General features: G+C 44.9%; 4 protein-coding genes across 8 annotated transcripts; 1 reads left to right on the top strand and 3 right to left on the bottom strand.

Annotated features, from left to right (window-relative positions):
* Positions 1-161: 161 nt before the first annotated feature.
* On the top strand, positions 162-5,684 carry LOC117764085 (syntaphilin). 2 transcript variants are annotated; one of them, XM_034589566.1, is made up of 5 exons: positions 162-329; positions 3,180-3,287; positions 3,383-3,511; positions 3,749-3,898; positions 4,061-5,684. In XM_034589566.1, the coding sequence occupies exons 2-5, from the start codon at positions 3,244-3,246 to the stop codon at positions 5,298-5,300; spliced, it is 1,563 nt and encodes a 520-aa protein (XP_034445457.1). In that variant the 5' UTR covers positions 162-329; positions 3,180-3,243; the 3' UTR covers positions 5,301-5,684. The 2 variants fall into 2 exon arrangements, with proteins under 2 accessions (XP_034445457.1, XP_034445458.1); XM_034589567.1 differs by lacking the exon at positions 162-329 and having other exon boundaries at positions 3,117-3,287.
* On the bottom strand, positions 2,510-23,641 carry fam110a (family with sequence similarity 110 member A). 4 transcript variants are annotated; one of them, XR_004614331.1, is made up of 3 exons: positions 23,515-23,627; positions 20,733-22,314; positions 2,510-2,523 (listed from the first exon to the last, which is right to left on the bottom strand). XR_004614331.1 is itself a non-coding variant. In XM_034589570.1 (2 exons), the coding sequence occupies exon 2, from the start codon at positions 22,152-22,154 to the stop codon at positions 20,892-20,894; it is 1,263 nt and encodes a 420-aa protein (XP_034445461.1). In that variant the 5' UTR covers positions 22,155-22,314; positions 23,621-23,641; the 3' UTR covers positions 20,531-20,891. The 4 variants fall into 4 exon arrangements, 3 of the variants coding, with proteins under 3 accessions (XP_034445461.1, XP_034445459.1, XP_034445460.1); XM_034589570.1 differs by lacking the exon at positions 2,510-2,523 and having other exon boundaries at positions 20,531-22,314; positions 23,621-23,641; XM_034589568.1 differs by lacking the exon at positions 2,510-2,523 and having other exon boundaries at positions 20,531-22,314.
* On the bottom strand, positions 7,203-11,351 carry LOC117764091 (peptidyl-prolyl cis-trans isomerase FKBP1A-like). Its single transcript, XM_034589575.1, has 5 exons — positions 11,193-11,351; positions 11,038-11,085; positions 9,211-9,323; positions 8,416-8,590; positions 7,203-8,084 (listed from the first exon to the last, which is right to left on the bottom strand). Exons 1-4 carry the CDS (start codon positions 11,227-11,229, stop codon positions 8,459-8,461), a joined length of 330 nt encoding a protein of 109 aa, XP_034445466.1. The 5' UTR covers positions 11,230-11,351; the 3' UTR covers positions 7,203-8,084; positions 8,416-8,458.
* mfsd2al2 (major facilitator superfamily domain containing 2a-like 2) lies at positions 13,285-19,184 on the bottom strand. Its single transcript, XM_034591248.1, has 14 exons — positions 19,089-19,184; positions 18,612-18,731; positions 18,365-18,489; positions 18,124-18,256; positions 17,602-17,680; positions 17,349-17,512; positions 16,441-16,531; positions 16,133-16,254; positions 15,841-15,924; positions 15,611-15,694; positions 15,408-15,520; positions 14,662-14,805; positions 14,413-14,574; positions 13,285-13,761 (listed from the first exon to the last, which is right to left on the bottom strand). Exons 1-14 carry the CDS (start codon positions 19,182-19,184, stop codon positions 13,392-13,394), a joined length of 1,887 nt encoding a protein of 628 aa, XP_034447139.1. The 3' UTR covers positions 13,285-13,391.

Genomic DNA, 23,641 nt, shown 5'->3' with positions numbered 1-23,641 from the left:
TGGCCTGTGGAGTTCACTTCATTCTGTCACTGCTGCACTCCTTACACTTCACCTCACCTGTCAGTCATCATTGCTCCACGCACTGAAACACCGACCTCATCGGACTGTCCCCGCAGCTGCAGCCACGTGAAGCTGTTCTCCTCCACTGTCTCTTTAAGAGGCAGCGATGCAGCAGCAGCAGACGCCTCATTTCGTCTCCGGGCTCCATGGCTGCAGGATGGACTCTGAGCAGCCGCAGCCGCAGCATCCTCTCCTCCTCCTGCGGGCACCACCGGCTGGAACCGAGGCTTGTCCACGACGACGCACCGCGACCTCCACCTGCAGACATGGTAGAGTGTTCATGTTTAATGGAGGCTGCGTCTTCGGGTCCAGGGAGCTGCTGTCGTCCTGGTATGCGGGACGCAGCTGGGGCCACATGTGTTAGTCAGCTGTTTGTATGTGTCCTGTTTGGAGACTCCTCTGCTGCGTAACGCAAAGCAGAGATGAGACTTTCTGCTGGAATCATCGTCATCACCATCATCATCCTCATCATTCATTCTAGGAAACATTTTAATTTAATGCCATGAAGATTTTTTTCATCCCCACAACTTCTATTTCTCATAACATCCCCAGCTGATTTATTATTTCTGCGTATCTTTACGCACAGTTTTCTCCGCCTGCTCCATCCTCCTCCTCCTCCTCTTCGCCTCCACAGTAAACACCGGCTCTCTCACTTACGTAAGACGATTGCGTATTTCTCACCAATGACAGACCTGCCACTTGTTGCGCAGCCAGAAGAGACGAGACTCAGGTTTCCTGTCTCATTGTCCTAGAATTTAAATATAGGACGATGCTGGTTCGGTCTGTTTGTGTCTGCAGCCTCTTCACTGGTTTATCCACCTGCAGGTTGGATCCAGGCCCATATCAGCAGCTTCCCTACGAACAGATCCTGCAGTTAAATGAATAAATTAAATATATAAGTGGTGCTTTGCTTATGGAAGCAAGAAGGAAATTTAATTATTCATCTCCTGTAGGCAACCTGTGAACTTACTTAAGATCCAGACATCTCAGCGTTTTCCACAGATGTTCAATTGGAGTAGGCCCCTCACCAATATATTTTCCTCTCGAGCATCGATGTCCTGCTTTCAGCTGCATGTGTTTGGGGTTGTTATCCGGTTGGAGGAGCCATGACAGCTCTCGGACACTGGGCAGTAATTCCTGGATAATCTGATTTCTCTTTGACAGACAGGGACGGAGCGTCCTCCATGTTTCCCAGCAGCGATTCTGTTCTCTACAGATTATTATTTTTTTCCTTCTGTGAACACACAGCTGATGTGACTGAACCAAAAAAGCTCAGATTTGTTATTGTGGAGATTCACCCAGAAGCGTTGTGACTTGCAACATTTGTTTTAGTCCAGTTGTTTCTCCAGTAAAGGTGGTTTCTTCCTGTGTTTTCATTCAGAAATCGACTGATAGTGTGACAGGACTCTGTTGTATCTTGATCTTGGAGGATCCTGTTTCTGTTTTGACGTTTTCCACTGTTGTTTTTATACAATTCAAACTGTCCTCCCTTTCAATCCGGGGTCAGTTTTCAATACAGCCCCATGAAACTTTAAACGTCCTCATAGTATCAGCAACCAAAGGCCACGTGATCATTGAGCTGTTGGAGATGGTCTTGCAGCCTTTGCAACCTTGAGTTTGCCACTTTGTCATCTAGAATATCCAGCATCCTATTCAGCAAGCCAGAAAGAAAATCAACTATCAAATGTCAACTCTGCACTTAAAACCAGCTTTAAAGGAGAAGGGAGTTGATGTCGTACATTTGTGTTATTGTCAACTAATCCCACGACAATAAAAAACAACTAGAATTTCACTCAGTAGAGAACATAACTCCATCAAGGCCCAACAGTCAAGCAGCACCACAGTGTGAACATTCATAGATATCGAGCCACTTCATATGTCTGACTTTGTTTTCATCAAGATCCATGAATTATTCTCAGGGGAATTGGTTCAGAAAACATCTTATCTCACATTATTAAAGAAGTTGAAAAACAACCCTGGATGTGCCTTCTGATCCAGATCTGTGCTAAGATTTTATGGATTCTTCCCTGAGTCATACCGCTTCCTTCCACCAAGTTTCATGCTAATCTGTAATGAAAGATTAGCTTTTTGTGCAATGCTGCTAAACACTGATGAAAACATAACCTCCTTGGCAGAGGTAATTCCTTCCTTCTTCATCTCCTCGGACATCGTTCCTCTTTTCCTTCTCTTGTCCATGTTGGGTGTGATGCACACGGTGACACCCAACAGCACAACGAGGACTGAAATAGGCTGAATCACGACAAGCCACTTATTTAAAGTCTAAGTGTCTGTGCCATTTTGGAACATCTTTGCAGAAAAAACAAGAATTCAGCTCTTTTCACAGTGTCTGTCTGTTTTATTCAGCAGCAGAGTAAAAGCATGGATGACACAGTTTCTCGTTTCATCAGAGTTCACGTGCAGGCCACGACTGTACGGGATCCACTACATCTGAATCTGACCTCACTGCAGAGAGGCGCTGACCCCTCTGACTCCTCCTCATTTTACCAGCCACAGCGTGTCCACTTTCCTTTGGCCTCTGACTCCAGTGAATGTGAAGGTTTAACACGTTTTCCTGCAGCTGTGCAGACGGAGCTACGCAGCTCAGAGCCACAGCTGCACTGACTGTGAACTCTTTCTTTGTGTCAGCACAGAGACGAGGCTTTATCTGCTGCTCGCCTTCGCTGTTATCCTTCATCACGCTACTGTCACTGAGTGAAGAAGCACATCATGGCAGAAGACGACCTACTGTACAATGAATATCTTGTTTCTTTACTGAATGGTGCTGATTCATTTTGCTCCAGTTGTTAACTCAACCAAGGAGGTTGTGTTTTCATCTTGTCTGTCTATGTGTTAGTTAGCAGGATTATATAAAAACTACTCAACGGATTAGCATGAAACTTAGTGGAAGGATGTTTTATGGGTCAGGAAAGAAGCCATCAAATATTGGGGCAGACCTGGATCAGGGGACATATCTAGGATTACTATTCTTAGTGTTAAGTCTAAAGAATTTAAATAAAAGTTTTAGTAAATCTAGTGACCTTCTAGTTTTGGAATATTTTTTATTGTTTATCATCCTTCATGTCCTCGATTCTCTGGTTCTGCTCCTCTTCTCGTCCCAGTTTGGCTGTGAGGGCTCCTAGCGTCTTTCTCTAGAGACACCGGTGGGGACGTTGGAGGTCATCAATGTCTCTCACTCCCAGTCGGAAGCCCTCCTCAGGTCAGCGCAGGTACTGTTGTCTCGCCTCTCCTCTTGAACTCCTGAATGACATATTTGGTTTGTATGTTCGTCCGAACGTGTGTAATGTGATGTCGCCCCTTCAAGGCGCTCGATTGGCACCGGTGGCGGCAGCGGGAAATATTCCATCGATACATCTAGTACCCACACCTACCCTGGTCGGGGCCGGGCAGCAGAGGAGAGTCTCATGGCTCGGACGTATCCCACTACACCCAGGTGAGATACATCAGATACATCAGCTACCCCTGTCCACTCCATTAATGTGGGCACTGATTATTAAACAATACCACAGGGGTTTATTGAAGGGTCATTGGGTTGGTTTGCTTTAAACTGATCAGCTATATCTTATCTATCGATCTATTTTCTTTGCCACGGTTGACAGCTCTCACGTGTGATTAAACAAAGCCCTTAGTGTAAGTGTGTGTGTGTGTGTGTGTGTGTGTTTTTGTTCAGACGTCAGGCAAAGCACACAGCCTGCAGTGACAACCATGGGATCAGGCCCCCGACCCCGGAGCAGTACCTTACGCCCCTGCAACAGAAGGAGGTGTGTATACGACACCTTCGAGCCAGGCTGAGGGAGAATGTGGAAAGACTCCAGCACAGGTAAAACATTCCTGCCCTTCATCTCACAAGTTTAATGCGATTATTTTTAAGTTTTCTTTTCAAGTATTCTTGTTCACTAAACTATCACATTTGGTTTCTGCATAAAAGAAATTACTAAAATTAAAAAGATCTGCTATTCAATTGTTCTTCCCACTTTGTCAGGGACTGTGAAATAGATGGGTTGAGGACCCAGCTGTACAGGATGCAGGAAGACTGGATAGAGGAGGAATGCCACCGTGTGGAGGCCCAGTTGGCTCTGAAAGAAGCCCGCAAGGAGATTCTGCACCTCCAGGAAGTGGTGGAGTCAGGGAAGTCGAGCCCCGGTGTCCGGGAACAAGACCCCCACGACCACAAGCCATACTCTGGGTTGCTGGGAGCTCGGCCCGGTGGCAGGTCACGCTCCTGTGGTTGTTCACCAGCCAGCACTTTGAGCCGCAGCACCACCCGCACCCGAATGAGCAGCGAGGCTCTGCATGTGGAGCGCAGCCCCAACGCTCCTGAGGCAGGTGGAGCATCTCGCTCACCAGGACAAACCCACCTCCTCCTGGAAGCGGCCCTCCTGTCAGAGCAGCTGCCGCCACAGGGCCACATGCGAGGTCCCCCTCGCTCTTCCACCTATGAAAGGCTGTGCAGTGGGGGGGCTGTGTTGCCGGTCTCCCACTCCTGCCACACGCTCAGCAGCAGCTGCAGGTGCAGTGGACACACCTACCAACCCCACCATCACCTGTTCCTGCACTTACCTCAGGAGGAGGTCCCAGTAACAGCGGTGACTCCTGCAGTCCCAGTCACTGACCCTGTCCACACTCCTTCTCCTGCAGCAGAGAAAAGGCCAGAGGTCCGCTCCCAGGCCTGCAGCCCCACCATGACCTGGCTGTGTGAGGAAAGCAGTGCAGGAGAACTCAGTGTCATTTCTTTACCCACAGCAGACGTCACCCCCTCAGAACCTCATCTGTTCCCATCGTCTTTACCTCCTGCGTCACCTCCTTCATACAGATTAGAGACGCTACCACGGGAACAACCGGAGGAGGTAGTGAAGATGCCAGCAGAGCCACACACCTGCCAACCCCACCCTACAGCTCCACTGCCAGTGAGGCAGGAGGCCACAGTTCTGGACATAGAGGAGGACGACAGGGAGGAAGGTGAAGGAGCAAGAGATGAAGGGCATTCCCCTCAGCTGTGCCACTGGAGCCGCTACTTCCTCGTGGATCTTTTGGCCCTGGCAGTGCCAGTGGTCCCCACCATGGCGTGGCTGTGTCGCGGGGCACCACGGGATGTCCTGCCGGTGTATCACATCGGCTCCCTGCTCAGAGGCTGCTGCGCTGTGGCCCTCCACTCGCTGCGCCGGCAGGGAGCCGGCAGGGGACGCAGGCCCACGGACATGAATGGAACATCAGCAATCTGACATTAGGAATACAACTTCTAACCTCTGCCGGCCACAGGAGCGACATGCTGACATCAGATTTTAGTTATATTCATGTTGCTGATTAGGTTTTTAGATTTTAAAGCCCTTGTACGTTTGTGGACATGCCTTAGACAAGAGGATTAGTTGTACATTATTAAATACCTGCATTAGTTAAATGTACTGTACTGACTGCTACTGCCTGCAGTTTCAATGGTTTTCTCTTTATTGCAATTTGCATGTAACCCACCGTGTGGTTGGGTTCTCCTGCTTGAATTCAAAAGCCCCAACCTGGATTTTATATGAAGAAAAATACTCGTTACGTTTATTTTATTTAAAAAATATGAGGAGAAATTGTTTGCTGCGGAATATTTCTCCAATTTCATCATAATCTTTTTAACATTATTGACAGGGAGTCAATAATATCACCATAAAAAGAAGTCAAAAGTCTATGATTAGTTGAAAGACTAAAGCAGAAAGAAAATGGACTTATAGCAAAGTGAGAGAAATGTGGAACGCTATAATTTAGTAATTCCTCCAATGAAAATACTGAATGTTTTAAAGCTTTTACGTTCTCAAAGCTTGAGCATGTGCATCAAATCTAGTTCTCAGGTGTAAAACAGACAGATCAGTGATATTTTGCCAATGAACAAACCATAATGAGTTTATTTATTTCCATTTACCCTGAACATCAACGCTAATTTTCATTTACGGAGAATCAATGACCAAAAAATAAAGAATAACTGGAGGCCTGGCCCCATTAATTTTTTACATCACAGAGATAATGAACTCATGAAAGCTCAGATCTTTACAGCAGATCAGTCTTTGTTGCAGTTTAAACATGAATATATACGTGACGTCCTTAAATGAACCATCTAGTTACATCTCTTCAGTTCCATGTTTCTATAAAATTTTAGAGGAGAGGTATTTAGATTTAACATCCAGTACTTTGTGATCCCCACAGCTGAACGAATGAAGGATATACAGTTTTTTTATACCGTGATGTATTTTCAACTTCTACATGAAATGAAAGGTCTTTGCACAGCTGGGAGTAAGAGAGTTATCCTGCGTGTCAGTGTGGGTTACTTTCACAGCAACGTACTCATATTTATAACCATGTACAATATGTATCATAGACTTTACAAGTGGCCCTTTAGTGTGTCGACTGAAATATTGTATGTACAGTAGATTTCAGCCTTATCGTGGGAAAAGAGCAATGTTTTAGCTTTCAGGGAACTTTACCATAAGGTTTTACTAGTTTGATCAATGATGAGGCTGAATGTCACTCAGCAGAGCGCAGACCTCCTTTCTGAGAAAATCTCATAATGCCCCCTGATCTGGATCCGTAACCAGATTTAAAAATGTTTTTCCCAGACATATACTGCATTCTTCCACCAAAGATTAATGGTAATCTGTCCAGTAATGTATATGTAAACCTGCCAACAGATGAACACAGACCCAAATATAACCTCCTTGGCGGAGAAGTGTAATTTATCTGTGGTCGGATCGAGACACTCGTGATGGAGTGTTTCCTTATTTTCAGTTTTAAAAATGGTATTTCTGGATTTGTTAACACCGTCTATCACTCATCCTCCTCCATGTGTGTGTTACTACATAAACTGGACTTTCCAACAGCCTGTACTGAACATGCAATTGTAATGAAGCAGTGATTTATTGTCAGGAAGACGAGACTAGTATCGCAAAATGCCCTGAATGTTTTTTTTTCTCTTCTTGGAAAATAAAAGATGCTTCATACCTCTTCTTTTTATGATATCAGCGTATTGCAATACCCTTATGTATTCATTCATTAACTCATCAGTGAGGATGATCAAGCCAGACGTTTTAAGGGAACACTGAGGTTAAACACTGAGATACAACCACACGAAAGGAAGGAAGAAACAGCAATTTGTGTTAAAAGTACTCTTTTAATGTGTTTTGAGGAAGGACCAGACCTTTTACAACATCCACAGCTTGTTACACACAACTCCTTCAAATAAAGAGAACCACAAACCCCAAGATGTGCCGACAAATCTGTGGGGGGGGAACTTGCCATGCAAATTTAGAAACCTTTAACCAGAGACCACGTATTTTCCCATAAGACCTTCTTTTGGCTTTTTACACATGACCAACAAGACAAAGAATGTCCAGCTGTGAACGTTCGAGCAGTTAAAGTCATTTTACTCTTATAAATTAACAATTGATGCTTCAGCATAGACAAATAAAAATCCTACATCTGCAGAGACACGTGGGTTGTTAACGGCAATAATGTGCTTGATTCACAAAACCCTGATTAAAAATGTCTTTTCTATTATCTCTTCTAATTTCGTCCAACAAATATCACAAAAGGTCATCGGTGGAAATATCCTTTTGTGTCAAACAATTCATTCTGATTTTTTTATTCAAGACAATTCATTACCTGCAATCAATACACTTTTAGTATAGAAGGCCACAGAGCCACAGGAGTGAGACTGATTCGATAGTTCTGACACTTCATCCAACACCCGGACTTGATGGCCACAATTTGTAAAATTTTAAGTCAAAGACAAAATAAAACATTACCATAAAAATACACAACATAAATTTGACAAAATACATTGGATGGGATGGCCTATGACTTATTACTGTATGTAATCTAAAGTATAGTACGAGGGATAAAAGTTTTAAAGCAAGTGACACAACATAATATGAGGAAAGGAGAGTGAACTAGTGAATAGGTCCTATGCAGGAATCAAAAGCAGGAATCAGCTGTTACAGTTTTTCCTCCATGTTCCCGAGATAGGAGTCAACCTGCAGTGAAGAGGAGACGGGTCTTACAGCCGTGATTAAGGCGGAGAGGAGATTACACCACATGGAGACCAAAGCCTGTTATGCTCATACCACTTAATCTCTCAACATCTCTGGGTAAATTACAAAGGCTAAATGTACAGTCGCTGTACAAGTGTCGCGCTTAACACAAAATAAAAAGAAACTAAAGGTTTTATTATGGGCTAAGTAAAAGAAGAACCAGTGTCGTTTATCACTTTAAAGCATTTTGCACTTTAAATTAGATTACCCCCGTCGATACTGAATATGATGCAGGGAATAAAAATGATTATACAAATAATTAAAAACCACTCACCCTGAAAATTTGAGTGGAATTTAACAAAGTGAGTGCACAAGTTTCAGGCCTCCAGACTGAGCAGCTCCACGTCGAAGGTGAGAGTGGAATCCGGTGGGATGATCCCCGGGTGTCCTTTGTTGCCGTAAGCGAAGTCTGGTGAGCAGGTCAGCTTCGCCCTCTGGCCTACACTCATCTGTGGAGATGGACAGGTTTCTTCTATTACAACAACACAACAGATTACATAGCTGTGTACACAACCAGGGGCTGCAACCAACAGTTACTTACATTATTGATTAAACTGCCAATTGTTTTCATTCACTTTGATTATAAAATGTCAGAAAGACTTGACTTGTAACTGTCAACATTCTAAGGGAGACATTTTCCGATGTCTTGTTATGTCTGACAACTTCATTCACAAGCAGCTAAAACCACCAATCAACACATCAGCTCATGCTCTAATACACTCAGGGACATCAAAGTCAAATCATCTTGATCGTCCCAATGACCTTCAATGACGCACAATATCTTAGCGTCACTTTTGTACAGCAGGAGGACGTGGAGACATGGAAATGAAGATGTGTCGTCCATCTTTATTTACAGTCTATGAGAAGAGCAGCTAAAACTAATGCACTTATACAACTGTCTGGTAATATAGGTTATAATGTTCAGTTTTTGTTGAAACTGAACATTATTAGAGAGCTGCTGTATGGTCATATCGGAGGCTGTGGTTTGTGATGCTGTATCTAAAGTGATGTCGACCCATGAGCTGCAGATTGGACATTTACAGTGGAAAAAGAAAAAGCTCCAGCTCACCTGAGCTACTCCTTCCTCCCAACCACGGATTACCTCCTGGTTACCAATCTTGAATTTGAACGGCTTCCCCCGGGACCGCGAGGAGTCAAACACTTTCCCGTCTGCCAGTGTGCCTGATGAGAAACCAAGAGAAAGGAAGCTGTTCGATGATTTGGGGCTGACGCTGAGTCCCACCTCTCTGGATCCAGTGGTGGAGGAAGTAAATACAACAGTATAACAATTAAATCAATATTCTATTACAAGTAAAATCCCTGTATTCAAATGTGTAGTTCAGTTAAAAGCTCCCAATATTGGCGTTGGGCCCCTCTGATGTATCACAGGATAAATCTTTTGGGGTCATGAGAAAAACAGGAATGAAGAAAAACAAAGTCCTGCTACTTAAACTTGTTTTCAGCTCCGGCACTTTTAATTAAAAAACATTAATCCTAAGCAATATAGTACATTTTTCCCTCTTTGAGCCATTAACAGATCAAATCAAACCATCTGAGAAGATGTGTCTCTTCTAGAACAGTGCTTGTGTGGATGAGATTTTTCTTTTTGATAGGAAAAGCTGTTTTAGTAAATACCTGTGTATGTGTGGAGTTGGTCTAACACCGGCCGACAGCTGACTGCAGATGTCAGGCTGCGCAGAACTTTATCTTTTAAGTGGATTTGCTGAGCTTAACATTTATTTCTACAACTATGCACGATGATGATGATGCCTGTGTGTGTGATGCAGGATTTTAACTGTTAATTGTTTTGCACATGAAGACCTTAATATATCTTTGACTCATGTAGCAAAGGAAAACAAATAACAGTGGGAAATGGATTAACAACTTGGATGTTATGTGCATTTTACACAACTTTTTGTAATATCTATCTAAAGTTACTGAATCTCCAAAAACCCTGTACATTCTGGACTTTGTGAAATGGAAAGAAAATCTGGATATTAGTGCCAACAACCAGCGCTGATGACAACACGTTTATACGAGGGTTGTACTTGACCTTGCTCTTGACCTTATTGTTATGATTGTGGCACTTTAATAAATTGAACTGAACCTTTTATTTTAGTTCATTCATAATTTTTGCCATGGATTTTGTGAAGCACGTTGTAACCTTGTTTACAAATAAAGTTATTACTACTTTTAGAGCTTAACGTGAGGTTATCTATTGATTTTTATGTAAATATGAATAAAACCTGCAGCTGTCAGATAAATGTAGTAGAATAAAAAGTCAGTGAAGTATCATTTCAATGCAGAATAACACGGACACACTCAAACTACCTCAACCTTGTACTTTTTACTGCAAACGTATGATTTTTGAAAACGTAAAGTACTTGAGTAGTTGTACTCCGTTACTTTTCTCCACCGTCTAGGCACCAGCAGCCTTAACGGTAACTCAGAGCTAACGTTAGCCGACTAGCATCACGGGGCTGGGTTAGCTTAACGTCGGGCGGCTGACAGCGGCTTCGGCACCGTTATCCCGGCTACGACACTTCCCCCCCTTACGTGTCCCGAACCACGACAACACACAGTCGTTTAAATAAAGACAACACGGTGCATTTAAACACAAAAAGATCCCGTGTTAGCTTCACGTTAGCCGACGTTAGCAGAGCAGTGTCAAGGAAGCTGTGTGCTAGCCAGGGGCATTAGCTTCAATGCTAACCAGCAGAGCCCAACCAGCCCCCCGCTTGTGCATCACTCAAAAACCACCGGGACTCTCACGCCTTCAACCGGGACACGTGCAGTGAACATCGGCTCGGATTTTTAAAAAAAAACCCGTTTCAGGCCCCGAGTCCTCCGGCTCCAGCCCGGGCAGCCCCGGCGGTGCTCCGGCTCCCCCACTCACCGACATAGTGCACCACGACGCGCTGCCCCTTCTTGGGAAATGTCCGCCCTGGAAACGGAGAGAAACCGAGAGAAGCGCGTGTGAAGAAGAAGCACACGCAGGTGGAATGAAGGTGAAAACACAGGCGGCTTGAACATCCGCAGTTATATTCTCACCGTCTCCAGGAGTTATGGTCTCAATCTCTACCCCCATTTTGGCTCCTCGGTTTCCTTCCTCTCGACCACCGTACAATGCTAGCGGAGGCAGGGGGGGGGGCAGGGGCGGCCTGCTGCTGCCGACGGGCGGGTGGTGGGCACCGATGGGGGCGAACCGTACCAAGTCACCAAGTGTGTGTGTCTGTGTGTCTGTGTGCATGTGAGAGAATGCATGCATGGAGTTCAATGCAAAGTCCTTATAAGGACAGCTGCACAAACTTATATGTGTGTTTTTATCATTAAAGGTTCAGTGTGTAAGATTTAGGTGAAAATTTTCTATTGGCAGATCTTGAATATTAAATAACCGTATTGATGTTTTCACTAATGTTTCATCTAAATTGTTCTTTACCCTAGAATGGGCCCTTTATGTTTAAATACTTTATATTTACATCAGGAGCGGGTCCTCTCTACGGAGGCCGCCATGTTTTTTTACAATAGCCCAGACTGGACAAACTTAACACCTTTTGAGTTTTTATGACGACTGAAAGTTACCATTATGCCGCGTTCCATTACACCTCAGACCTCAGAGTGACGTCACACCCAAATAACCCGAGTCGATAGCATTCCAGTTGCACAGGAACAATGTTTACGTTAGCCAGCATGACATCGTTAGCAAAACCAGTTCATAATGACACGTGGCATTTCATGCATAATAACACTTTAGTAACACAATTGCACAGTACTATGTGTACGACACATTTAATGACAGAAGTGCTAACAAACAGTAAAAACTACAGCTTTCGCTACTGTTGATACACGGTGCAGCCATCTTGGATTTCAAAGTCGGGTGTGGTGAGGTTCCTCCGACTTTCCGAGCCAGAACTCCAACTTGAGGAGGTGTTCCGACCCGGGGTGTAAAGGAACGCAGCATTAGGTTCTCCTTCATGTTCGGAAGGAGAGGATGAGGTGAGGGGTGTTCAGCTGCAATATGCAACTTCACCAGTAGATGTCACTTAATCCTACACACTGAACCTTTAAAGTAATGTTAGTGTAATGCAACAATAAAACCAATGTTTGTTTAAATCCGCTAAATCAGTGATTTTTTCTGGATCCATGATTATTGGATCATTTTATTATTCCCCTATAGATGGCTGATTTGTTTTTCATTAATATCTATGTACTATTCCCCAGAAAATCTGTAAAAAATATATATATATACTGATTCGTCACTTTGTCCGGCTCCGCCCCCAAATTTGCACCTTTTTCCAGATCCATGCCAAAATGTAATCAGCTCTTTCCTGACCCATGTTCCAGCCTTCTATCAAGTTTTGTTGAAAGAAATAAACAAACAAACCATCAATATCTACATAAATGCCAACCAACTACAGAGACCCAAAATGACCCCAAAGAAAAGCAAAAAGACTGTGAAGTGTTAAAGGGACATACAATTGCCTCACAGTGATAAGAAAGAAATGCAACATGGCTACACAAAGACACAAAACAACAGTGAAAAGCTGTCTGAATGTGCGTGTCTGTGCCCGGGGGCCCTTTGTCTTCTGTCAGCCAGCCAGCAGACTCCTTCAGACATGTTGGAGCAGGAGAGGCACAGGTGTAATGAATAACAAAAATGGTCACATCCCATTTCACTTCCAGGGCTCTGTGCTGCGTACGCCATCTCACTGCTGTGGCCTCTGGCTGCTCACAAAACACTGAGACGTCACTATTATTAGATTCACTCATGCTTTACCTGCTTTGACAAGTCAGAATCCCTGGAGTAAAACGGCCTGTTGGTAAAAGAGTGTGTTCTCTTGTTATTGATCCTGTCTGACTTCTCTTTTTAGTGATAATATTGGTGAACATATGTGGCTGCTGAGGTATTTCCCTCATTAACATGTGATTGAAATGAATTGAGCAGAACACAACTTTGACCTTTCATCACTTTTCACATTTATATTATAAACTTGTTTGAAAACAGTGTATCCAGCAGTTACAGAGCAACATTGTCACCTGGAGCCATGTTTGTGCCCACATATACAAATTCTGATGAACAAAAGCCAAAATAATCAATGATTAACAATCTTTGAATTGAAATTAACAAAACAACATCACAACAACTTATCTTTAACAGCACATCAGGTTTCTAATGCTTTATATTGGCATTAAGTTGGACCAAACTCTATTTCACCCACTCTTGAATCTGGAATCTTGAACACAGCTTCACTAAACCCACGACACTTTGGATCTCACATTTGTTCCACTAGAAAAAGACCCAGAGTCCTTCTCAGGGATATTTTTGCTCAACCTCATTTTGCCTGAATGCTTTTGATTTCTGGATCTTTGTTTATGATGCTGACGATGTGCATTTGACTGGACAACAGATTTACACCTGCTGTATTCTGCAGGAGGACTCAATACATCTGAAGGTGCAGACGAGTTCACTAAACATGATCCATCCTGACTGTAACAGCAGGGTGAGGAGTTTGACTTGTGCGATGTGTCGGCCTTTGTGTTGTTTTGTGAAGTTGATATCACACCAGGATGAAGCTGCTCCGCGTTTTCTCTTGCGTCTGATGATGATGTAGCTTCTGGCCTAGATGAAGAATAAAGAGATAAACAGAAAATATCAACAGGGTAAATGCTGGAGAATCAAAACGTTTATCCCGGGCTCAAAATATCCCATGATTCACTGCACTTCTGTGACGAACTGTTTTTCAAAGAGGTAATTGTGGCAGCAATCGAGGCGAAAACGTCAGAAGAATTTATATTTAAATGTATTCAACTGAACAGCTAAGAGTACACATGTTAAAAAATCATCTTTTCAACGTATTTTAACCACAATGTTTTGGTCCGTAGCTCTGTTGCTAGGCGATGGCTGTAAGGGCGGCGCTAGCTGATGACACAAAAGGAGGAACCGACCCTCTCACTTTGGTTCTACCGACGCGGTTTACACAGCCTATGAATGATGCAGTTGACACTGACTTCGTAGACCGTGTCCTCCAGAGGATGTGGCCTCTGACTTGAGACCCAGCTGGTGAACCAGACCGGTAAAGTTGTCATTCAAACAAGTTGAGCTGAAACATGCTCTACCTAAACAAAGCTGAGTGATATGTGCCTTACGAGTGGACGGTTTCACATTTCATTTGATTCACCATTAAAAATTAATGAAAATACATAAATAAAATAAAAGCTTTCACTTTAGCCACTTTAAAAACAAGCTGTCAGAACCCAAAAGGCCGCTTACTGGAGGTCTGCGGTCTGGAGCCGCCTCTCATCGATCGGGTAGGAGCAGAAAAAGACCATCCCTATCAGCAGGAGTGCGATGGGAACTGGTGCGAACAACACCATCAGAGCTGTCACCACTCCGTCACCATGGTTACACGCACCCGCTCTGTAGCCAACAAACCTGCCGGGACGGAGAAAAACTGCATGTGACGGATCAACAGATGCACACACACAACGCATGGAGTGAGAGCGAGGAAGACCGACTCACTGTAAGATCATGGTTGAGATTCCAACAGACAGGCCTCCCGCCAGCTTACTGCAGAAGGCGTAACAGGAGAAAAACAGAGGCTCCAGGTCCGTACAGGACGGGTGTTTCACGGCAAAGTCGTCCAACACATCTGGGAGCATCGACCTGGAGCCACGAACAGGTTATGAAGAAGTGGCCCCTGGGATCAGACACGTAAAAATATCTCCCAGCATCCAACACAGGAGCAAGAGCCCCAGAGTGAAACATACAGACCATCACTGTTACTTTCTTTTGTGCCTCTGTGGTTGTTAAGCTCCTCTGTATTGATTCTGTGTCTCTTAGTGGTATTTTGTGTTAGTTGCCTGTATGGTTCATAAACTGTTTATAAAGATAGATGCCAACGTGTCTCAATCGCCCTCTGGTCACCGGCTGCAGTACAGGTAATAACTGAACTCCTCCATGTTAGTGGATAGGACCTGGATCGAACATTTTAGGTTGTTCTTATCACACTATATAAGTGTACTATATTTGGTTTTATTGATTATTCGTTTAACGACTAAAATGTGGCGGAACGTCATGATTGACAGCTGAGACTGAGTCGCGATTGGTCAAGCGTGTGTAAATAAAACTCAGTCAGGCTTATGAGAGAGGAGGAAACATTCCTTCATTCAACACCTCCACAAAGTGAGAAGCTGAGATACTGATGAGACGTGACAGGGTCTTGTAAGGGACTGAGAATTCTGTGTCCTCACAGGGAACTGACTCACCACGGCAGCAGGAACACAGTCGCCACGCTGAATCCCATCAAAATACACATAATCACAAACAGAGGCAGGTTACTGGGAGCACAGGCGATGATGGTCACTGCTGGGATGAAGAACTGAGAGAGACATAAACAGGCCTCACAGGTGAGAGGGGGATTTTAACATGAGGAGAATGACTCTTATGACTCTGGACAGGAAGTTCTTACTGAGAGTCCGATGAAAAGTGTGGTCTTTTTTCCTACTCGCAGAAGAACGGCTTGCCACAGAGGAACCGCTACTGAGGCAGAAGTCTGTGGAAATATCAGAATCATTTCATCTGAAGTTCATAAAGCATCTTTCAATAGGGTTAGAATGAGGCACTTTGTAAAATCCTGCTAAATAGCTGCATTCATTTAAGGAGACATATGATGCTTTTCTCTTGTTGTGTGTATTGTACCAGTAAAGCCAGAAGGAGGTACTGGAACTGAGCTCCCAGTCCAGCTGCATGGCTGCAAAACAGTGCAAAATTACTCCACGACATCTGAGACAAAAACAGATGGGGAGAAAAATCATAAAATGGAAAATGTTATGGTTTCATAATCATTTGAAAAGCATTAAACATTTTTTTTACAATATAGAAAAGTAACAGCAAATGTACAGAGACGACTATTGGAAAATGATTCTCTGTGTTACATCAGAGCCACAGTCTGCAGGGATGCATTTGACGCCACTATGAGCTCAATCTGTACCTGAAATGCAAGAGCACTGAACACAAATCCAAGCACCAGCCGCTGGTAAGGAATGTGACGTATCAGCATCTTCAGCGAGGTCAGATAGGACGGTCGCGCTTTGTCATCAGAGCGGACAGGAGCTGGAAATAAAACCCAAATGACACATAGAGGAAAGAGTTGTGAATTCCTACTTGTGATAAAGTTTTTTTTTAAGGTTATATAAGTCAACAAATGAGTCGTGTTCTCTGATTGACGTGTTGCTTGATATTTCTGGATTGGAAAAGATTCGGATGACCCATTTGCTCCATTGGACATTTGTGACTCACCCGGCTGCTCCTTCACCCCGAAGACGAGAACCAGGCTGCAGAGGAAGAACAAAGCACCGACGACCAGACCTGAGGTCAGGAAAGCCTTTCGCTGAGGGAGAAACAAGGTGCATCAAACCTCTGCAAACACACACCCAAAGCCATACAAACCCAAACAGTCCTTCCTGCGTAGAATTTGAGTTATTACCTCCATCAACAATGTTTATGTCTGCTATTGTTTTGTCTGTTAACAGGATTACGCAAATACTTTGTAGTCTCATACCTCCTGATTGACTTTCAAATAAGAAATGTCAACAGTCCCATTTCTTAACTCATCATCCTGTGACTATGGCATCAATTTTCTTATGTAACTCTTGAACAGAAAGACATTTCTACTGGGTGAAACTTTTCCTTCCGTCTGACACAATCTCCTTTTGTTACTTACATAATCCAAATGAACTGTAATGGTTTGTTTTTTGCAAACACAGATTTAATTCCATTAAGTCTAATCCCCTCAAGCCTGTGGAGTTATGTAATAAACTAACAACACACACACACACATCAAAGTCATGTCTCATTGACGTCAGAGGACAACAAATTGATTTACGTTTCCTGGATTCCAGGAGACTTACATTTAACTATACCCTAACTACGTGTCTAACCCTTATCCTAACCTTTAACTAAACCTAAACCTAATCTTAAAACCTCTTCACTTTACACACACACAGACACACACACACACACTCACACAGACACACACACACAATGTCCATGTCAAGATAAGCAGAGTAAATTACAGGGTAAGGAGATATCCCTGGGACCACGAGACTACAATAGCAAAACAATGCTGCTACACCGCCTCAGAAATATGAGCGTAATCGCTGCCGGGGCCACAAACTGTAGTTTCACGCGGTCAGAGCAGTTTGTACCGTTCCCTGCAGTGATGCAGTCGGTGGCGTGGCTGAGCTCTGAGGCGTCTCGTTGGCCTCGTCCAGCTGCTGACAGACCTCCTGCTTCTCTGAGTTGTACACGGCCACCACCTGACCCTGAATCACAGAGGCCAGCAGCATCGCCACCATCTCCACGCTCATCCCTGGACACAGACGCAGGGAAGGGGACACGTTCGTTAGGCCTGACTCGGGAGTAGAGATAAAGATGTGACCTGAGTCCTGGTGGTCTTACTGTAGGCCGTGGCCGAGTCTCTGTCCCTCTGATCTCCCCCCAGGAACATGTTGAGCGAGAGGTACGGGACGTTGTAGCACTGGGAACGGATGACGAGGGGAAAACATGACACCAACCGAGAGCACACGAGCGGCGTGAAAACTCTGTAGCCATGGTGACACAGCTCGGAGCAAAATGATGACATGAAAATGGTGTGAAACTCTGTCACCATGGTGACGTGAGAAAGATGAGGAAGGAGGGCTGTAGTGAGACTGAAGCACAAGATGGTGGACGACAGAGAAATAGGAACCAGCAGTTGTGGAAGAAGTAACTAGTACTTTCCTTAACTTTAATTTATTTTCATTTATTTAGATTATTATGTGTTTTTAATGTAAACTCTTAATTTGACCAGAAACTTAAGACTGCGACTGCCAGACAAATATGATGCAGTAAAAATGAAACATTCAACTAAAGAAAAACTGTACTTGAGTAAATGTACTTGATTACTTTTGACCACTGGCTACCAGCTCCTGCCACACTTACACTCATGAGGGTCTCGAACAGGCAGGTCACTGTGAGGAACCACAGGACGCTGAGAGGCTGCGACACGGCGCCGCCTGGCTCAAACCACAGCAGCAGATAGGACAGGACAGCGAGTGGAGAGGAGAGGAGCAGCCTGTGAGATGAGCATTGATGGCTCTGGTGAGTTCAGCACCCGAGGATGAATCCTAACTTAACTCAAAACGAAGTGCATGTGAAAACACGTGGGTCCAACCAAACCAACCATGGGACGAGTTTGCCGACGGGTGTGCGTTTGCTGCGGCTCACCAGATATCCAACCAGAGGGTCCGTCACTGCGTCCCAGGCCCGACTCACAAATAAAATCAGGGACACATAGTAGGCCTCCATCTGTGGGAACATGTTTGTGGAGACTGGTAATAATCCTGTTTGCCGCTGCTTCTACCACCTGTGGTGTAGTGAGCAGGGCGAACACATCACTGATCCTCGTTAGGGACAATTTGAACTTTTACCTGCACAACATCCAGGAGGAAAATCTGCAGGGAAACTCCTATGGCTACAGCAGTAATCTGATATGGGACCCCACCCACAGCGTAACACAGCTTCCTGGTCAGAGGGATCCCCCCCGACCCCTGTGGAGAGCAGAGAGGAGAGAGGACAGGAAGCTGTAACCACTATAGTGACCACTATAAATAGTAGTAGCATCTTTTCCTGCACTAAGCTCATGCACTGGCATTAATAGTTTGCTAATGTCTTTTTGACTATCACACAACAATCACATTGTTGCAGAATATTTAATACAAAAAGTCTTAAAGCTGGTGATTAAGGTCTGTGGCCAAGATATGAGTCACCAGACAAAAAACATTTACTTAGTGTTATCTGTTGTGTTTTTGTTGCATACTAGAAAAACTGCAAATCATAAAACAAAATCTACACTGAAAATACTGTGAGATTTCTTCTTGTGTAAGAAGGACAAAGAGGAAACTTACCCTCTGATGTTGATCGTCACTGCCGGAGTGTTTGTTCTCGTTCTGTGTTAAAACACGATTCTTTAACTGGTTTGTAAAATCTCTTAAACAAGTCATTCTGTTGAGTTCAGAGGAAAAATGCCACAGGCCGACTGACGGTTAGAATCTGGCAGCACCTGCATTAGACAACAAAGGATCTCCTCATGCACACACAGCTGTAGGTTCAGTCCCTGTTTGACAATAGAATCTGGTTTGACAACAACTCGTCACACATCAAGGACACTTTCTCACTTTCTTATACTCATGATGTGTAACATGACGGAAATATATAGTAAATATAGAAGCACAGGTTAATTATAGACAGGCTATTATTTTTCATAGTGGGGAAATACTCAATGGAATAAGTATGTGTACTTTATCTCAGATGGTAATTTTGTGTTATTTGATTGTGGTCATGCAGACCGACAGTTCAGTTCCAACACATTCTCCTGGTTCGACATCAAACTACAGATCCACTCACTTATAGGAAGCAGCATTTCAGACGATCTTTAATGATTTTAACTGTAGATATTTTTATTTCAACTGCAGTTTCAAGAAAGAACTGTCTAATTTCCCATTGAAGTGTGAAGTGTAGAACTGAATGTGTCATGGACTGCTCTGACCTCTTGTGGAACATGAGGGAAACTTCCCCTCATCAACTGAAGCTTGTTGATTTCGTTCTTCTCCCCCCCGACGGTTTCATGAAAACATCATAAATGCTACTTTCGGGCCATTTTCACGAAAACAGGTTTGTATCTATTTTACAGCTACAAACATAAGCATACAGTTATAATTTCATTTTAATAACTCTGAAGGTTTGACCTTGTGCTCTGACTCATTGGTGGAAATGCTTCAGTGTTTTACACCAGGCTGGTAAATCAATGTATAACTTGAATGGCACTTAGAAGATCACATTCCTCCGCCAAGGCCAAACAATCCTACACATGAGTGTCTAGTTCTTATAGTAGAAACATAAAGGAAATAAAGAAGTGGTCTCTTATGAGACAATTACACACACACACACTCATAAATATCAGTTTCCTAAACAAGCCAAATGTGTCTCCATTAAGATCCATGAATAGTTATCTGAGAAATTTATGCGAATGTTCAAAAACACCCAATCACACGATGTTTAAGAGAGTGGAAAAGAAACTTCCTGGATCCGGATCCAAACCAAAATTCAGTTGGTTCTCTCCTGATCCAAAACGCATCTGTCCCCCAAGTGTTGTTGTTGTTGTCTGTATCTTTGTTTTATCTTGCTTATAAACAAACAAACAAACAAACAAACAAACAAACAAACAAACACACACTGATGAAAACATGACCTCCTCACCTCGGAGGTTGTTGGATCACCTGATGTTTCTGCAGGTGATAAACTTTTCTGCTCCTGGTGTTAATCTTGAAAAACACACGACAGAGAGACGTCCAATCAAGATGCTCGTTTAATCATTTCCTCTTTAATGAGGTCCAGTTACAGCAGGATGTGAATCAGACCTGAATTCAAACGTCAATGAACAAAAAACTACGATAATGAGGTTCACAGCCACATGAGGAGACTCAACAAAAACTGACCAAACAAATGAACAAAATAAAACAAAGTCAAAATAAAAGTAACAAAATATTAACATTTTTTGAAAAAAAACGAAATGAAAACAGAAAAGGGATCCACTCAGAGTGATTTACTAAACAGACAAAGTACATCCATCACTTTTTACACCTCAGTGTATCATTAGCTTCATCATGTTTGACATCATGCTCTCTTAGTTTGAAATCTTTCACAGGATCCTATAAGTTGGTGCTCTTACTAACATTGTCCTTGACCTGACGGAGCCCATACAGCCATTTGATCACCCTCGCATTTCTCTCGATGACAGAAACACCGTAGGGAACACGCTCTGCGATGTTCCCAGCATCCTCCCCATCACCGTCTCCTCCTTCGTCTCCTCTACCTGAGCCTGCACACTCTGACCCCGGGGCGCTCACACTGCGAAACCGGGCGAGGGAAACGATATCAGAGCTGGATCCAGGCAGGTCCGGCAGGTCCTCAGGGTCCAGGCCGCACAGGTTGAAGAAGCGCTCCAGCTCCGTCCCGGCTCTGGAGTATCTGTCGCTCATGTCTGATTTAGACCGGGTCAGAGACGGGCGTTTCCGGGAGCTGGAGGAGGACAAACGGGTAATCGCTGGGGAGGATGGAGGGAATAGGGGGAAGCTGGGGGGAGGTGGAGCAGGGACGGGGGCTCCGGCTGGAGAGGAGGGAGGGTTGTCAGGTTTGGCAACAACTGGCTTCAGAGGAGAAGGAGCTTGGGTCGTTCTCCGGTGGAAGAGACGCAGGTTTGAAACAGCCTGGCGGAGTGGAAACTGGGGATGTAGCGGGAGGGGCTGAAGGGGCTGCAGCATGAACTGGGGCGGCCTGCAGGGCGTCCTCACAGGACTGGCCTGAGGCATGACGTCCACTCTGCGTACGGTCCCTGCAGCCGGAGATCCAGGAGAGCCTGAGATCTCATCCTTGACAGGTCCTGAGGCTTTTAACCTCACTTTAGCTGGACTGGACCAGTCGGGACGAGGGGGGGGAACCGGCCTCTCTTTCTTCTGCTGCGTCTCTGCGGCTGTGGAGCAAGGGGAGCTGGCACAACCAGGAGCTCCACTGTCCTCTGAGCTCGCAGTGGCACTGGACATGGGTCCATCATTCACTCCGCTGATGAGGTTACTCAGGTGCTCCAAGTTGAGCTGGACGACCTCCGGCCTTGCTTTGGTCTGGGTCGGGGTCTTCCTGGTGGGCCGCAGGGCGGAGCCGGGGCTCGGCTGAGGCCTCCGCTGCTCAGGAGGCCTGACCGGCTGCTGCTTAGAAAGAGCCACCGGACTCTTGACATATTTAGCCTTGTCGGCCTCCAGCCTCGCCACTGCGCTCTGCTTTGGTCTGGCCTCCGGTGTTGGGCATTGCCGACCCACTGTCCCCTTGGGCCGCAGGCGGGGGGGCGTAGCAGCTACAGCAGCTACAGCAGTCCTCGCTGTTTTCCTCACCGGGCGTTGCACAGTCTCCACAGGCATTTTGTAAAACTAGTACCCGTCTGTTTCACAGTTTCTTTCCTTTAACCACCTGCTGAAAAAGCGATATTATCCTTTATTTTATTCCTCTGTGCAGCTCCATCGGCTCCACCCCATTTGAGAAGAGATGTAACTGCAGCATGTCAGATGAAAAGTGGACGTCCTGCAGGAGAGAGACACGTCAGTCAGGAGACAAGGAAGAGGACAGACAGCTCAATAAAGAAGTCACTAAAATCTCTTTTCCAGACACTTTTAATGCTCCAGCACAGAGAGGACACTGGCACCTCCACACAGACCCTACACTCCCAAACACCCCCCCCTTTAAGGCCCTCAGCCAATCGCTCTCTTGACGCCTTCACCGTCCTCCAAGTTCATTGGCCGCGAGCACAATAAGTCGCAGTCATCCGTCTCCTCACAGACAAACGCACAATATAAGTGACACTTCATGTTCAGTCAGTGGAAGGTCTATGAAAAGAGCGGCAGGAGTGTGTGTGTGAGAGACGGGTGATGGGGAAGCCGTCCAGCTGACAACGAGCTATTGTCTGGAGGCCACACACACACACACACACACACACACACACACGCACACACACACACTAACAGCTGCTGCGGGAACAATGACTCCTCATCTTTAAATAAAGCAGCCAGTTGCCAGGGTCTGCAGCCGAATACAAGCCTCTGTGGGTGAAGTAAAGTCAAACCAAAAAAGAAGCTGTTAACATGGCCTCAGTTTGTGTTGTAATGAGGTGAAGGTCACATGAATGAACTCTATGTATACTTAAGATCCTGAGCGTGTTCTAACTTCGCCTCACTCTTCATCTGCCACTCACATTCTCCACATATTTGCAATTCCAGTCTGAGCTGCATGGGCCCAGCTCCTGCTGTTGGAGCCGTTGAACTCCTCGTCCCTCCGCTCTCACCTGGCTCCACGTCCTGGGATCTCTCCACAAAAGAAAACCACGAGGAAACTCCCTTCACCGGCAGAGACCAGCAGCAGTGTGACACATCATTTAAAGAAAGCAGGCCGGCTGCCGTGTTACGAACCAAAGGGGAATGTCGAGAGGTGGGTCACACAAACAAAAATAGAGCCTCCAATTTGGTGTTTCTGAGTCAGGAGGCAGCACGTTGGGCTGCTGGGAGTGAATGACACACACACGAGGCGAGGCAGGAAGCCGGAGACTAATGACACAGACACACAAAAGGCAGGTAAACAACAAAAGGGAGCTGGGGCCTGTCTGTGCTGCAGAGCCGAGGCCTTCGCTCACTGACAAGCTCAGGTTCTGCTGGTGTGAAGCTGCAGGTTAGTTCCTCAGGCAGATGTTTGATATTTCCCTTCTTCAGGACATTTCAACAGAACACTCACCTCCTCTCCGGCTCCTCTGCCACTCCTGCATGTCTCCCCTAGGTCCACTGATCTCAGAGACAGACGTGTGGGTGAGTGTGTGTGTTTGAAGCAGCTCAAGACAAACCTGTTTGACAACTCATGTGTG

Source organism: Hippoglossus hippoglossus, chromosome 7 (genome assembly GCF_009819705.1).
Source record: "Hippoglossus hippoglossus isolate fHipHip1 chromosome 7, fHipHip1.pri, whole genome shotgun sequence".
In the NCBI taxonomy this organism is placed as follows: Eukaryota; Metazoa; Chordata; class Actinopteri; order Pleuronectiformes; family Pleuronectidae; genus Hippoglossus; species Hippoglossus hippoglossus.
This window is presented reverse-complemented; position numbering and strand designations above follow the sequence as displayed.

Bases quoted from the DNA above. Each gene is read 5' to 3' on its own strand.
- LOC117764085 (XM_034589566.1), top strand. From the start codon at position 3,244: ATGTCTCTCACTCCCAGTCGGAAGCCCTCCTCAGGTCAGCGCAG. The intron at 3,288-3,382 runs GTACTGTTGTCT...CGCCCCTTCAAG, and splicing joins CCCTCCTCAGGTCAGCGCAG to GCGCTCGATTGGCACCGGTG. The intron at 3,899-4,060 runs GTAAAACATTCC...CCACTTTGTCAG, and splicing joins GTGGAAAGACTCCAGCACAG to GGACTGTGAAATAGATGGGT.
- mfsd2al2 (XM_034591248.1), bottom strand. From the start codon at position 19,184: ATGACTTGTTTAAGAGATTTTACAAACCAGTTAAAGAATCGTGTTTTA. The intron at 18,732-19,088 runs GTAAGTTTCCTC...TGCTCTCCACAG, and splicing joins GTGACGATCAACATCAGAGG to GGGTCGGGGGGGATCCCTCT. The intron at 14,575-14,661 runs GTGAGTCGGTCT...CCGTCCCGGCAG, and splicing joins ATCTCAACCATGATCTTACA to GTTTGTTGGCTACAGAGCGG.
- LOC117764091 (XM_034589575.1), bottom strand. From the start codon at position 11,229: ATGGGGGTAGAGATTGAGACCATAACTCCTGGAGACG. The intron at 11,086-11,192 runs GTGAGAATATAA...CTCCGTTTCCAG, and splicing joins GACCATAACTCCTGGAGACG to GGCGGACATTTCCCAAGAAG. The intron at 8,591-9,210 runs GTGAGCTGGAGC...CCATCTCCACAG, and splicing joins GGGAGGAAGGAGTAGCTCAG to ATGAGTGTAGGCCAGAGGGC.
- fam110a (XM_034589570.1), bottom strand. From the start codon at position 22,154: ATGCCTGTGGAGACTGTGCAACGCCCGGTGAGGAAAACAGCGAGGACT.